Source organism: Phycodurus eques, chromosome 23 (assembly GCF_024500275.1).
Source record: "Phycodurus eques isolate BA_2022a chromosome 23, UOR_Pequ_1.1, whole genome shotgun sequence".
NCBI classification, from domain to species: Eukaryota; Metazoa; Chordata; class Actinopteri; order Syngnathiformes; family Syngnathidae; genus Phycodurus; species Phycodurus eques.
Window position 1 is genome coordinate 5,428,025 of NC_084547.1, and position 15,517 is coordinate 5,443,541.

Genomic DNA, 15,517 nt, shown 5'->3' on the forward strand with positions numbered 1-15,517 from the left:
ATCCTGAAAATCATCGTTATCTTAAATATAGGGAATTTTCACGTTATAAATATTTAGATTTTTTAGTATATCATATAATTATATTATTATTTATTTAAAGTGGTAAGGAAAATAAAGGAATGGATGCGCTATTTGTATTTAGTTTGTTTTTGCTCAATGGCATTCAACGAGCCCCGCCCTGTACCGCTGACTCTGCGTGTGACGTCACGTCCGGCCCCGCCTCTGCCTGTCACCGGTGCACGAACAATAAGGAAGATGGAAAAGGCGAGAAAGGAGCGAGGTGAGCTACGTTCCCACTCGTGTGCCCCTCTTTCACCGCCCTTCTGTCTTTAGATGTAGTTGGATTTGTGCAGTGAAGTTGTTACTTGTTGTTGGGGAGTGTGTGCGTGTGTGTGTGTGTGTGTGTGTGTGTGTGTGTGTGTGTGTGTGTGTGTGTGTGTGTGTGGGGGGGCGTAGTACTGCATTGTCCTGTCATTGAGGCAAATGGAAGCAAGCTCGTTTTATTGATCGTCAAGCTGTCACAACGTCTTTGTCATTCGTGTTGCTTGCATGACATTCATATTTCTTCAATTGTATATTTGTGTGTCCGTGTATTTTTAGGATATTTGGGTGCAACCAATGTCCCTTTGTGTCTAAATATGACTGGAATTTGTATTTTCTTGGGGGTACAATGACCACGTAATATGGCATATTTTTTTCCTCGAGTTTTCACGTCATATTTACACATTTGTTCTTGTGAATTTAGTATATATTTTTGGACGTTTCCAACTGTTCTATTAGGGCTCTTGTCGCTTAATTACAGCAAGTTTCTGATAACCTTTTGAGTTTTTCCTCTCTTTGTTTCTTTTCCTTATAATATAATATTCAAACGTTATCATCGTGACTTTGCAATGAATTTATTTTCGTAATGTTGCAACTTTCTCGCAAATTGCGATGTATTCTCGTACTCTTCCTGTTGATTGTCTTGTCCTGACATTGCAAGGTTTTTGGTGACATGAGGACTTTTTTTTGCCCAGCAAAGTCATGTGCGCTTCAATGGGAAGAGGCTCGCCTCCCAGGCATCCCGGGCAAAGTTGCTCAGCCGAAATGGCGGCGTGGCTCTCAACACTGTCTTTCCTTTCTTCTTTCTTTTCGTTTTTATCAAATTACATCCATCAAGTCTTGTCATCGCGAGCGTTTATTGTTTGTGTTTCGATAGAAGTTGAAATCTCCTACTTTCCGACCATTACTCCTTTGGGGCGCTCACGGGTCGTGAATGCATCGCGAGTTCTTAGCGAAGCAGTGAGCGTGCCGCGAACTCCGAGGGTCCGTGAAGGCGTCGCGTCGAGGGCGGTGAGGGAGGAAGAAAAACTGCGGGGCGAAAGTGAGGAGAGGAGGAAGAAAAAAACGCCTCGAACCACGGCGAAAAATCACAGCGTGGACGTCTAACCGTGTATGGACCGTCGTTTGGCGGATTCTATGATGAGGAGCGAGCCTGTGCTTTTGTCTTCCAGCGGGGGTGAGTTTCCGACTGACTTTGTGAATGGCCTCATCTTGGATGCTTTTCTCTTTTTTTTTTTTTTTTTTTTTTTCGCTTTCGGACTTGGTGACGGCGACATTTTCCCGTCTTTATGTACACACCGATTAAAATCTACATTTACGTTCACCAAAGCTTTCGACTTCTCTGTTGCCTAAATGGGTTTGTTCTTGCGAGATGAATGTATTCCTAATTAAGAACAGTCTTTGTGTCAGAGGAGTATGACTTATATAGGTCATAGGACCCCCCCCCCCCCCCCCCCCCACCTACCTACCTACCTTCCTTCACTTACCATTTTTTTTTTCATGTACTTTCACACCTCCAGGCTACTTCCAGTCGAATGAGGGGCAGCCAGCAGAGTGCCTGGAAAAATGTCAACATGCACACTGCTGACAATTTGTGGGCCTCTTTCACCCATAGGAAACAATGCAAACTCAATTACACACTCAAACTGTCACATTAGTCTTACGAATATTTTCAAACAATCCAAATTGTACGACAACAAAGTCATTATAGATACACATTTTTCTCATAAGTACGACTTATGGGGACCCATTTTCTTTTTTTTTTTCTTTTTTTTTTTTTTTTAACAGGATAAAGTACTTTTTTTGAATATACTATATATTTTCTCTTTTCGGGGGCCATTTTACTCGTGGAAACAGCGCAAACTCAATTACAGAGTCAAACTGTCCCGACAAGTAAAACAAAAAACCCACACAAATCTCAATTGTGCAAAATATTTTTGATCAATATATATTTTAGAGCTTATGAGAAAGAGCCGTGATATACTCAGGTCAATAAATACTCGGGTAAAGTGAAGATGCCTGAAAAGTCTACTGAAGTACATGAAGTATTTGTACTTGGTCCGGTGCCACCACCGGCTTTATGAACGTCGCCTGCTGTGCGACGCTCGTTCATCCCAGGCAGTCGGCAGTTTGGAGGCTTGCGGTTAGCATCTGAGCACCCTCTAATTATCCTTGGGAAAGAAATACCAGAGGGAGCATCTTCACTCTCTCCAAACTTCCTTCGCCCCGATCCCTCCATCTCCACACGAAGCTTCGGCAGATGGATACTTTGGGCTCGGAAAACATCCGCTTGTGCGTTAAACCGCCTGTTTGATAGCAATCGACTCGGCCCTGTGATGTTTCCACCCAGCTTTCAATGCGCCCCGACGTCCTAATTACAGACCTGAGATGGCTCGTCTTTCGCCAGAAACTAATGCCGCGCTGACCGTCCTGTGATTTGTTCGTAACGCTCTCCCGTTTGGCGTAGAGCCGAGTAAAGCTCCAGGGAAAAAAAAAAAAAAAAAAGACTTTCGTGGCTATGAGGGGGAAAAAAAAGTCGTAATGTTACAAGAATGGCCTTGTAATATTACGTGGACATAAAAAAATATTTTGTACGTATAGCTACGAAGCAAAAAGTTTAGAGAGGAAAAATTGCTAAGTTGTAAGATTATGAGAAAAAAGTTGTGATAGTAGGAGAAAGTCTGAAATGTTAAAAAAAAAAAATCAGATTTCTGATTTGAATCAATTTTCCCCCTTTGCTGATACCAAAAAAATGTTCGTTTCTTAGCGGGAATGAAAGTGGCTTGCGTTTTGTTTTGTTTTGATATGCGACATTGACGGACTCATTGTATCTCTGGTTGCGCAGCAATGGAGGAGTTGGTGTACGAGCTCCGGCTGTTCCTGGACCTGCTGGACCGGGAATATCTCAGCGCCGGAATCCGAGAGAAGAAAACACACCTCTCCAACATCCTCAACCGAGTCCTCTCGGAAAAAGGTACCGTTGCACTTTACGGTAAACGCTTTATCACACGACCCCCCCCAAAAATGAGATGTTTGGCGATTTTGAGAGCGTTTGCGTGCCACTTGGTACTGCTGTTTTGATGAGCAACCAAATCCCAATTAGTTCACTTAAATTTACCGTCCGTGTGTGAGCAATAGCTCAAGATAATTGCACATGACGGGAACGCTTATTGTTTTGAAATGTTTTTTATTTATTTATTTATTGGATTACATTCATTACATGACATTTCAATTTTCCACAGAGCCATTATGCAAAGCAGAGATCCACAGTGGACTACCCGCACCCCCTCAAATGCCGCTGCCTGAAATCCCTCACCCATGGCTGGTAGGACATGACATGACCTCTCATTTTTGCTCTTTGTTTTCTTGTTATTTTGCAAAAAAATAAACTCTTAAATATTACCAGAAAAAGTTGTAAATGCTACCCAAAAAAGAAATCTCGAATAAAATCACTCTTACAGAAGAAAGTCGTAAAGTTACCAGATAGTCAGAATTGTAATTTTGAGAGTAAAATGTTTTTTGTTTTTATTTTACAAAAATAAACTCATACATTTTACAAAAAAAATAAAAAGAATCATAATGATCATAAAAAAAAAAATCATCATCGTCATTACAAGAAAAAAAGATTTAATTTTCCGAATTTTGAAAAAAAACATTTATTTTGGGTTGTGTCATAATTTTGTAAAGATACCACATTGTCTGAAATGTTTTCTTTTGTAAGATCATACTGGTAAATACTCCAAGAAATAAGTTGTGACGAGTACCAAAAACAAATTGAAATCTTGCAAAGGAAAATTTGTGAAATTCGTTAACAGTTGGGAGTTTTCCAAGAAGCAGATTACCATTTTACAAAAGTATAGTTACACTGTTAGAGGCAAAAAAGTTGGAACGAGTCCAAGAAGAAAGTAGGGAAGTTACCTGATGGAAAGTAAATTTAACAAGAATACCGTCATACTTTCACAGGGAAAAAAGATCTTAACATTTCATTGTTCAGACGAGGAGAAAGATGTCGCAATAAGTCAAATGTCGTAAAGTTGCAGATGGAGCAACCGGGGCGAGTGAAACGCGAGGTCAATGCAGAAGAAAGTCATCGTCTGAGGAGAATTAGAAGGTTTAGTGTGCGGCTAACTTGTCGCTGTGATCCGAAGACGTGAAATGTGGGAAAATGGGTCAGCGCGGGGGCGGGCGAAAGGGCCCCGGCCGGCCGCAGTCCGGCCGGACCGCCGGGAAGGGTCGCGCTCGCTCCCGGGACGGTCCGCTTTCGCGGAGTCCCGTGCGACGACGAGGCACTCGCGATGGCGGCCGCCGGCCGATTTTGCGGCCCGGCCCTTTCGGCGCGGCCGTGCGAGTGGACGACGAGGAGGAGAAATATGTTTGGCGCTCCTTCGGGCCTTCTGGAGCCGCTCTTCAAGTTACGTCACGCGCTACGTTTTGCGTTTCGATCGCACGCAAACGATTTCCATGTGTGTTGATGTTGGAGCGCGACGCCCCCCTCGACCCGTCCCCCTCCTCTCTCGCGAAGCCCCTCGGGGCCGGACCCTCCCTCCGCTCGGCGAGTCGACACACGGGGCGTTGCGTCACGCAAGCGTTAAAATTCCACAGCCTACGCGATTTTTGTTTTCCCGCGTGTATGTAGGTCACCGACATGTCTCGGGTCTTCTGCTCGCCCGGTGCGGCTGAGCTCAGGACGCCGTTTGCTACGTGATTCGCTTCGGATATTCAGTCCGTCTCCGGGACGCCGCCCTCAAGCGCGGCGCGCTCGCTTGGCCGCGGCGCGCCTGGAAGAAGCGAGCGCCGCAGAATGCTCGCTCGTCGCGCGCGTCACACGTCGGTCCCGTCTTTTTGTCGTATCCCGAAAGCGAGAAACACGTCGAGCCGCGGCCCGCTAGGCCTTCGATTTGAGTTGAGTGTCTCATGAAATGAAGGCCTGACGCGAACGCCATAATGCAAACCGTGCCGACGTTGACCTTTTCTGTTAAGACTTGCGGTTTTCAGCTTTGACTCTTTCTTTTACAACTCCAACTCAATTCCATTCATCGTCGCGAGGCGTAATTATATATTCTCCGACCCAAAGTTGTCCTTGGCCTTTCCCTTGTTTTCATCTGACGTGCAGTACCGTGTAATTATTGTCTTTCCCCCCTCGCAAACATTCTTTCGACAGATCCTCTATCTCATCTTTTTCTTCTTTTTTTGTTTTTTTTTGCATCCAATCATTCAGCACAGATTCGAGATGAGGTTGTTTAAGGTTAACGGGACGCCCGATCCCTCGCCGGTGGGAGTTAAGAGAGAGAAAAAGAACCCCCAAAGTCGGTTTCACCTAACAAAACGAAATTCGGTACGCACGTTGACAATGACAGGCCCCGCGGAAAAGTGTCGAGAACCCGCGCTGTGAAACGCGCGTTTTGCAAGACGAGAATTTGACGGATTTCTCACAAATTGAAAGCACGCTAGCGGGACCGATGGCAAAAGTTCTGATGGCGCAAGGCCAGGTCTCGGTCCAAACTCTTTGGTATGATGACAGTCCAGCCCTGAAGAGATTCGCGTCAAGTTACTTTATGAGTCACAGCGCCACCTGGTGCGGGTCCCAACTATGTCAGGGAAATTATGATTTATTCACTGCTTTGTTAATCTGTCAATGCCAATGACGTATAGTGACGGGCAGAAAAATGAAATATCTTCCACTAGATGGCAGAATGTGCAGCTAACCGAACTAACCTGTGTTTGCACCACTTGCCATTCCTACAACAGATTAATGGCCTTGTGTTCAACCCAACTAAACCAAAAGAGGACATTGAGACAAGGTCGTTAGTTCGCTATACGTTAATCTTTCACATATTAGTGAAATAGTCACGAATTTCACTATTTGCCTTTTTTTCCGCGGGACCTATTCCCAGCCCTTTGTTCAGAAAGTCGGTACTGTATGTGGTCCACAGTCGTGTGCTGAAATGGCTAAGTTTAGCCCGGGTTGTTACAGAGAGTTTTCCAGTGCATTTGTTTGCACAACTTTAACATCATCTGTAAGAAACTTATTTTTACGGGCAATGTTGTTAGAGGACTGTTTCGAGATCATAGCGTGTGGTATATTTATGCTTTCCATTACGAATAAAGGCAGTTATAAACATTTTTCATGGGGCCCGATTACTGGATCTACTTTTCTGCGACATTTTGCTGGTGTGCCTCGCGATATTCCAAATGCCAAATGTGTGCCGTGTCTCGCTGCACTAAACAAGTCAAGTGTGGAGTCTTTCCAGATGCCATTCCGATGTCGCCTGTCCGTTTGACGCCTATTTGCGGACGTTGTCGCTCGTTTTCCCAACGCCGCAGGCTCCAAACGACGGCCCTCCTCCTCTACCCAGCTCCTCGCTACCGGAAGGTTACTACGAAGAAGCGGTGCCTTTAACCCCCGGCAAAGCGCCGGAATACATCACATCGAGTGAGCGACGTGCACATTTACAAAAGAGCGTGAATCCATTGTTTTTATGTCTTCTCTGACGGCCTCCGCTCGCAGACTACGATTCGGACGCTATGAGCAGCTCCTACGAGTCGTACGACGAGGAAGAAGAGGACGACAAGGGTCGCAAGACGCGCCACCAGTGGCCCTCCGAAGAGGCCTCCATGGATTTGGTGAAGGACGCTCGGATCTGCGCTTTCCTGCTGCGCAAGAAACGCTTTGGCCAGTGGTCCAAGCTTCTCTGCGTCATTAAAGATAACAAACTCCTGGTGAGGAGTGCTTCTTCGACGTTCTTCCCAAAATCACTCTTTCCTCCTAAATCTAGAGTCAAATGACCGTACGGCCAGGGAACTAAATGGGAAACAAAGGGGCGGATTTCAAGATCAAACATCAACATTTTGTCACTTTTATTTTGGGGAAAGTGCAACATCAAATCTCTGTTTATTTATTTGTTCAGTCTTATTCAACTTTCAAGTTCAATACATTTGAATTGAGTTTCTTATATTTACGCGCATTGTTAAAATGTGCAAAATGTGCATCACGTTACAGTAGTTTACAATCATTTGAAAACGTTTCAGGAATCAAACCTAGTTTTTGATGAACACCCGATGTCGGTCGTCACGACGACATTTTTCCGGTGCGTAGCCGAGGGCGCTTTTTGATGCGTTTTTGTCTTTTGCGCCGCAGTGTTACAAATCGTCCAAAGACCAGACGCCGCAAATGGAGCTGAGCCTGTCAGGTTGCAGCATCAGCCACGTCCCCAAAGACGGCAAGAAGAAACGCCACGAGCTGAAGATTGTCCACCAGGGGGCAGATGCCCTGGTGCTTGCCGTGCAGAGCAAAGAACAGGCAGAGGAGTGGCTCAAGGTAACAACAGCGTGCAAGCGAGACCCCTAATGTACGCTATTATATTATTTTGGCGGAGTAAAAACAAAAAAGTCTTGATCTTATGAAAATCTAATTGTATTTTTCCAACTAATCATGGACAATAAAAAACGAATAAACACCAGAAAGGGCTCCTCCCTCTGACAGCTACTTCTGCGTGAGCCACTTTTGTATCCGCTTTGTCCATACTTGGCTAAGAATCCCACCCACCCCCCGCCCCCTTCCTCTGATCGGTTGCCTCCGTCACGTGCTTGTTATGTCGACAGCGCCGGCGAGGTAGGCGGAGATCTCCGCCAGTGACGTCGATAAGTCGGGAGAAATCCCAACGAGTTGATTTCAGGCAGAAAAACGTCTGCAGGCTCAGGAACTCGATTCCGAGTTCACGTTTACTGAGGCAGCCTCATTCTGTGGAAATCTTTCAGGATTCCTAATCCAGCCCGTGTTTTATGGTCCTAACTTTCCGCTAAGCCGAGCGAGGCCCGGCACCGTACGCACCCGTCCGCAGTCCTCAGAATGCGTGTCGATTTTCCACTCCTTCTAACGGCAATGACGGCCCCTCGCGGCTAATGCCGTCTTTCTGTATTTCGTGTTTCCAGGTCATGAGAGAGGTGTGCGGTAACGGGACTTATGAATTGGATCGCTCCGCATCCCCAGTCCACAAACCTGAACTGGAAAAGGTCAAACTCATTCCTTTATGCATTATTGCTCGTCCTCGACCGATAATAACAATGCAATCGGCAGATGTCGAAATGAAAAGTTCAATACCACTGAACTGTGCACGTTCACTATATTTTGTGCATATTCTGCACCCTTTTATAGGTTTTTACTCTTTTGTTTTTTTTTGGTCCACTATTTTCAGAAATCCTCGTCCGACAGGCCAAGCTCGGACGGCGAAGCGGCGCACGAGAACGGACACGTGGACAACAAGGACCACGGTACCGATCACTACGGAGATCTCGTTTCCCGAGCGTTCCGTGCCAATTCATCCGTGGGATCCTTCTGTGGTGGCATTCCAGGAAAAGGAAAAAAGAATTCCAAGTCGGAGCAGGGCAAGACCGGCACGGTCGGGAAAGGCGCCGGGAAGAAGATCACCAAGATCATCGGGCTGGGCAAGAAGAAGCCCTCCGTGGATGAGCAGACTTCATCGGCGGAGGAAGATGTCCCCACGAGTGGTAAGCACAGTACGCGCTGCTCGCACACGTGGGAAGTAACCGAGTGCGAATATTTTGACGCTGCACTGAAGTCACTATTTCAGCTATCAGCGCTTGACTTGAAGATTTATTCATTTTTTACATTTTGATTTTGACTCCCTATAGTTGAAAACATGAACCACAACAATGATCAATTGTTGATCTTATTCAGGACGCGTGGAACGGCAAGAGGACGTTGCCCGAATTTTCATACCAACATTTGTCGTATTTATCTGCAACCTTTCTCGACCGATTCCAATTTCAAACTTTCCAGCTCGTTCAGGGCAAACGTGACATTGCCCGGAAATTCCCAAAACATTCCCAAATTAAAAGCTCGAGTGGTGCCTTGGGATATGAGTTTAAGTAGTTCCGTGACCACACTGCCACATTCCTTAGCCCATCTATGGCGTTTCCCATTATGCCTCAGCATTAAGCTAGCGGACTTCGAGGCAAAGTTATGTGGTTTGAAATACACTTGTCCCTGTTTGATGTCGTTTGACGGCAAACTTCAATAAACATCTCTCTCGCCTCTTTTCCGATGAATTGTTCTCCGTCGCTGTCGTTGAGTGGCAACTCTTCAGCATTCAAATTGAGCAAACTTGATTAGCTAGCGGATTTAACGGCTTAATTTAATTTAACGGCTTTATTTTATTTTTTTTTAGCTAGCGGATTTAACGGCTTTATTGCGCCACTCGGTTCCATTTGCGGTCTGACCGCCCGTTTCCCGTTTTGAGGCTACCTGAACGTGCTGTCCAATAACCAGTGGCGGGAGCGCTGGTGCCGCCTCAAAGACAACCAGCTGCTGCTGCACAAAGACCAGGATGACCTGAAGAGCCACATGGCTTCGCTGCCCCTCCGAGGCTGCGAGGTCAGCCCCGGCCTGGACCACAAGCACCCTTTTGCCTTCCGCTTGCTACGTAATGGTCAGGAGGTGGCTGTACTGGAGGTACCGTGTGCGCCGTCATCAGCGTCCGAGGCGCGTACGCACACCGATGGTCTTTTGTTCTGTTCAGGCATCCTCCTCCGAAGCCATGGGTCGCTGGCTAGGGGTCTTACTGGCCGAGACGGGCTCCGCTGCGGACCCGGCCAACTTGCATTACGACTACATCGACGTGGAGACCACCGCCAACGTAATCCAGCTGGCCAAACAGTCGCTCTGGTGAGAGACGCGCAACGGGCGGCCGTAAGACGGCAAAGCGGCCAATCGCCGACGGACACGATTCTTCAGCGACCCGTTGATGTTTCTTCCAGTTTTACCAGTAAGCGTGCGGTCTCCCCGAACCCGTACGCCTGCCCCAGCGGGACGGCGCTGCACTACCACGACGTACCCGTCAACGGAATGGTGAGGCTCACCTTTCACCTTTCCCCTTTCACGGAGATAAGTCAAAGCATTTGCGTTTGAAGCAGACCGACTTGGCAATTTCAAGCCCTCAAACAAGACAGACGGGCGAGGCGTAATCACTCAAAATGTGACCTTTCGCCCATCGCTGTGCGGAAGAACTGTGAGAACTGGCATTGACGGGCATCCGGGCGCCAGGGGCCCCTGTTCTTATCTGCTCCGACGCTACTAACGTCTCTCCTTCTCACGCCCTTCTGTCCCCTCGCATCTTTTCTGTTCCTCCTCTCTCGGCGCTAATGTGCAGCACTCCGGTCCCGACACAGGTGGGAAGAAAGCGCACGATGACAACTCCTATGAAAACGTGCCCGGGGCCAAGCTGTCCGCCTCTTCCAATCGCTCTCAGGCACCCGTTTGTAAAGTCTCTTCTAAGTTCCTCACTGCTGACACTAAAACCAAAGCTGGCGCTCAGGTGACTAACATCGCAAGACACTTTGCTTTGCTTTGCTTTTTCCGTGCCAATAAAACTGCTGCTACGTCAGTCGGAGATCCTCCAGAATTAAAGCTGCAACCTGTGCCTTTTACACCGGATCGCGATTTAGCCGTGGACGCGTACGCTTTCACTAAGCGTCCCTGGTCATCATTTCTGCGGAAATTCAGGGAGTCGGGGGTCTAAGTTCTCCCGCGATCTTTGCGTTGAAAGTTTATTCTGCATAGCGTGCATGCCGCGCTGACGTCGTCACCCGCCCTTGGCAAAAATAATGCCGTTTTTTTCCCCGATTAGCTTAAGGGGAAGAAGGGGAGCGCAAGCAGCGGGCTTGCATCCAAACAGAAAGCAGATCCGAGAAGTCAGCAAAAGAAGAACGGAGTCGCTGCTATGAACGGGACAGCGTCGCTGAAACGCAGCAACTCCGGTAAGTTACGCCAAATGAACTTGCGTCCACGCTAATAAACGTTCCGTCTCCATCCTAGATCCGCGTATTGTGAGATAGTCATCAAAGAATATGTCTGTGCAGGTGGAAAAAGATCAAATCCTCTTTCTGTCAACTCTTATTCGAATCGAACCAAATTAGCTGAGTATGCGGCCTTACTGGAAATCCGGTCCGGGTTGGCCATGTATTCCATTTGACATGAGAAACGAGTGTTCACAACTCATATGTCAAGTGGTCAAGGGAAGCAGCAGTAAAACAGGCCAAAATCCAAATGTCAGATGATCTATCCTGTTGGAGTTGACCTTGCCGTGTGTGTCAAGTTTGATCCGGATCTGATCTGATCCACGTGAGTTGCAATTGAAATCTCTAAAATGTTCAGTCAAGTACGAATTCTTACGTGAATGAAGGGTCACGATCGACGAAGTCGAGGTTCATCTGGATCCGACCCGCGTTGCGTCTCTGGCAACGGTGTCATTGCGATCCCCTCGTTTGCCTTCCAGACGCGGAGCAATGTAAATATGGGAAAAACCGCGTGGAGGCAGACGCCAAGCGGCTGCAGGCCAAAGACGACGAGCTGACCAAGAAGAAACTCGACATCCGGAACCATCTGGCCGCTCTGAAGAAGGAACGCAAGGACCTGCGTAGCGCTATTGAGGCGGCCTCAGGTGAGACGGAGGTCAGAGGCGGCCGGACGGCCCGAAAACAATCCGACCGCTGCCGTCTTCGCCCGCTGAATCGCGGTTGACGTTTTATAGCCGGCGTTGCTTCGAGCGCCTAGATGCTATTCGTTAGCCTGTCTATTGCCTTCCACGTTATGTGTCAGCATGAAGCTGGTGGACTTCGATGCGCGACGTGTCATTCTCTTTGACGTTTAGTTCGACAGTAAACGTCAAACCGGTTTGTCCCGACAGGCAAGCGATCGCAGGCCTCCGTGTCGGAACGACTGAAGAAGGTGGAGGACGAGTGCAGACAGAAGGAAGAAGAGCGAGTCAACCTGGAGCTGGAGCTGACCGAGGTCAAAGGCAGCCTGAAGAAGGCGCTGAGCGGCGGGGTCACCCTGGGCCTCACCATCGAACCCAAAGCTGCTCCGGCGGCCGTCCAGGTCGCTTGCTTCCTCCTCCTAAAATTAACAACTTCATGATTTCAACTTCACAACGTTACGAGCTTTCTTTTTGGAATGTTCTTGTAAAATACTCCCCCCCCCCCTCCTAATAGTTGCTTTTATGCACCCCAAATGACAACTCCTAACCTTTATGGCTTTTTCCTCAAAAAAATTGCAATCTTTTTTCTCGTAATATCCTTTTTTAAGTTCTGTTTCCCCCCCCCCCCCCCCCTCAATCCAAGCGATATTACTAGTTTACTTTCGCTCACTATTCGATCCCAAAACACAAGCATGCGCTGTATTCAATGAAGGTAAAATGCCGAGTTCGTCTAGTAACTGCTGTTTTTGCCTCGTTAGTCACCGGCAGCGTTACGACGGATGCAGGAGTCCTCGCCCTTCTCCAGCTGCGACACCAGCGACACGGAGACCTGCTCCCTGCCCGTCAACAGCGCCTCGCTGCTGCGCCGGCAGCGGGCCGTCCCCAAGGCGTCGCCGGTGCGAGGACACGTCCTCAGGAAGGCCAAGGTCACGAGATGGATGCGTGCGGGCATGCGTGTGTGTGTGTCTCTCTCTCTCTCTCCTTCTCTCTCTCGCTCTCTCTCTATATATCAATCTATCTCTCTCTCTCTCTCTCTCTCTATATATATATATATATATATATATATATATATATATATATGTGCGTATGTGGAAGATAAAGTTATAATTTTGTGTTGGGGAATAGAAAAAGTCATTTTAAAAGATGTTTTTCCATTTTTCAAGCATATAAAAAAAAATAATAAGTAAATAGTTTAAAAAAGCAATTTCAAAAGGAAAAGACGACCTAAATAAATGTGTGTCTGTTTGTTTTCCAGGAATGGGAACAGAAGAGCGGAACATAAATCCCTTCAGCTTGCTCCCAGGCTACGTTCACACTGCAGAGCATCATGCCCACTTTGGATTTTTTGGGTTAAATCCAATCTTTTTATGCAGTCATTCGCATTCCAAATAACAAAAGCGACTTCCGATGTCCGCGACGTCACACGCGCGCGCAGAAAACAGGACGCCGCGTTGCGCATGCGCACGAACGACCTGTACGGCCACACTGCATTCGCGTGGTTTACGTCCGCATATGAAAAGAAGCCTGGGTCGGATATAAAAACAAAACTCTAAATTGTACTGTTCGCATTGACATGACAAAAAGATCTGATACATGACACATTGGGCAAAAAAAATAAATAAATGGAATTGGCCTGCAGCGTGAACATAGCCTTAGGTTCTTTTCTTTCGGTGACATTACAGATGTATTTATTCAAAACGGTCTTTCCGCACACTCTTATGTATTAACCATAAAACCAAAAAAACAAAGAAACGCTGGTTTTCTGACACTTTTCTACTGTTGAGCATGCTTCGTGTACATACTGTACCTGTGCATATTGTGTTGCCCGATTTTTGTTTGTTATTCTTGTCTTTCACTCCAAGGTCTCTCTCAGCAGATTCAGTCCAAATCCAATATTTATTTGTAAATGTTTCCAGAAAAAAAAGAAGTAGCTTCCCTCTATTTATGTTGATATATTTAAATTATATATGTAGAAAATGAATTGAAAAAAATGACGCATTTTGAGTCCAGATCCCAAGTTTGGGAACCTTCCTTTAACCTGTTGATACTGTTGTTGTTTTTTTGTTTTTTGTTTTTTTTTTTTTGTTTGTTTTTTTTTTGGTCACGCTGGTGGCGCTAAATCGCTCCCTACCAAATATTGCAACCACTCTGAAAAGAAAAAAAGTCAAATAACTAGTCGACCATTCCCAGTTCCTATACACATTATGTTCTTATTTTGTTATTGACTGACGCATTGACACTTTTGTTTAACGTAACATTGTCATTTTATGAGAAATAACGTCTTACATTTACAACATTACAAGGGGAAAAAAACTATTTATCGAGAAAACTACAAAGCTCTGAATATTACAACAAAAGAAGTCTCATGAGTGGCGAAAAAAAAGTGTCACGAGATAAAGCTGGCATTTTATGAGAAATAAGTGTTCATTTTACTATTTTCCAGCCAAAATCTCAGTTTAGAAATACAATGACAAAGTTCAGAGATAAAGGTACAATTTTACAAAATTAAAGTTTTTTATTTATTTATTTTTTTAGAAAAAGCTTAATTTTACAATATTACACCCCCCCCAAAAAATCTCAATTTACAAAGACCAAGTACAGATATTATTGTAATTTTAAAGGACTAAAGTTGTCACTTTATGAGAAGCAAGTCGTAATTTTACAATATTACAAGATTCAGTGAACAAAGTTTGAAGATAAAGTTGTAATTTAATGAGACAAGAAGAAAGTCCTAATTGTACAACATTACAAGGGGACGGGAGACAAATTCAAAGATAAAGATGTCATTTATAATGAAAAAGTTATTAGTCATTTTGGAGAATATTTCAACAAGATCTGCGATGTGACGGGGGAACAAAAAGAGTTACAAGAGAAACTTCTAATTGGATGAGAAACAAGTTTTGATTTTACAATATTCCAAGGAATGCAATCTGATTTCACAAAGAGAAGGTCAGAGATAAAAGTTGTTATTTTGGAAGACTTTTCCATGAAATAAGGCAATATTTCAAGGAGATCCTTTTTGTTTGCAGTGTAGCCCTAAAGGTCCTTGGTTGTCTAAAATAATGGCTAATAACGTTTAGTATGGTAAGTATGCTGTTAGCATGATGTGGCTTTGTGAACCTGCCACATGTAGCGTAGTTTAGCTTGGCAGATGGTTTTGGGGAGGAGTTTTCTTTGTTTGTCTGGTGCACCTTATCAATGTTTGACTTCATTTCATTTTGGACAGTCGCCACCTTGACGACAGCAACATGCTTTGTACATAGATTGAGAGACCTTCTGTGTTGACCGAATGATAATAAATCTCTTCAAAAGTTGCCTCGTTGCATTGTAAAATCATGTACAAAAATACAACACATTTAGCTGAATATATATATATATATATATATATATATATATATATATAGCTATATCAAATCACAACCACCGTGATATTATGCGGCGTAGTCTCAATTTAAATGACAATTGCTAAAATACTAACGATTGACGTGCTAGCAAAGTACACCTCAGAAGAAAACTAGAAATTGTGCTTGTGTGCCTAATACTATTGTGCTGTATCTAAGCATGTGTGTGTGTGTGTGTGTATATATACACATATATATCTATAAATATGTGTGTGTATATCTAGTAGTTTATTAAAAATGGTGAGCAAAGTATGATTAAAATCCTATTATTGTGTACAGAAAGGATGTTTTTAAAATTGT

General features: G+C 45.3%; 1 protein-coding gene across 5 annotated transcripts; it reads left to right on the top strand.

The window, feature by feature from the left end:
* Positions 1–225: 225 nt before the first annotated feature.
* afap1 (actin filament associated protein 1) lies at positions 226–15,130 on the top strand. 5 transcript variants are annotated; one of them, XM_061669051.1, is made up of 18 exons: positions 226–280; positions 3,167–3,295; positions 3,564–3,646; positions 6,646–6,754; positions 6,830–7,041; positions 7,460–7,639; positions 8,254–8,334; positions 8,517–8,592; positions 8,674–8,829; positions 9,582–9,793; positions 9,861–10,006; positions 10,099–10,189; positions 10,491–10,655; positions 10,968–11,097; positions 11,616–11,780; positions 12,027–12,217; positions 12,575–12,742; positions 13,072–15,130. In XM_061669051.1, the coding sequence occupies exons 1-18, from the start codon at positions 256–258 to the stop codon at positions 13,096–13,098; spliced, it is 2,346 nt and encodes a 781-aa protein (XP_061525035.1). In that variant the 5' UTR covers positions 226–255; the 3' UTR covers positions 13,099–15,130. The 5 variants fall into 5 exon arrangements, 4 of the variants coding, with proteins under 4 accessions (XP_061525035.1, XP_061525034.1, XP_061525036.1 ...); XM_061669050.1 differs by lacking the exon at positions 226–280 and adding an exon at positions 291–1,498; XM_061669052.1 differs by lacking the exons at positions 226–280; positions 10,491–10,655 and adding an exon at positions 291–1,498.
* Positions 15,131–15,517: the final 387 nt, after the last annotated feature.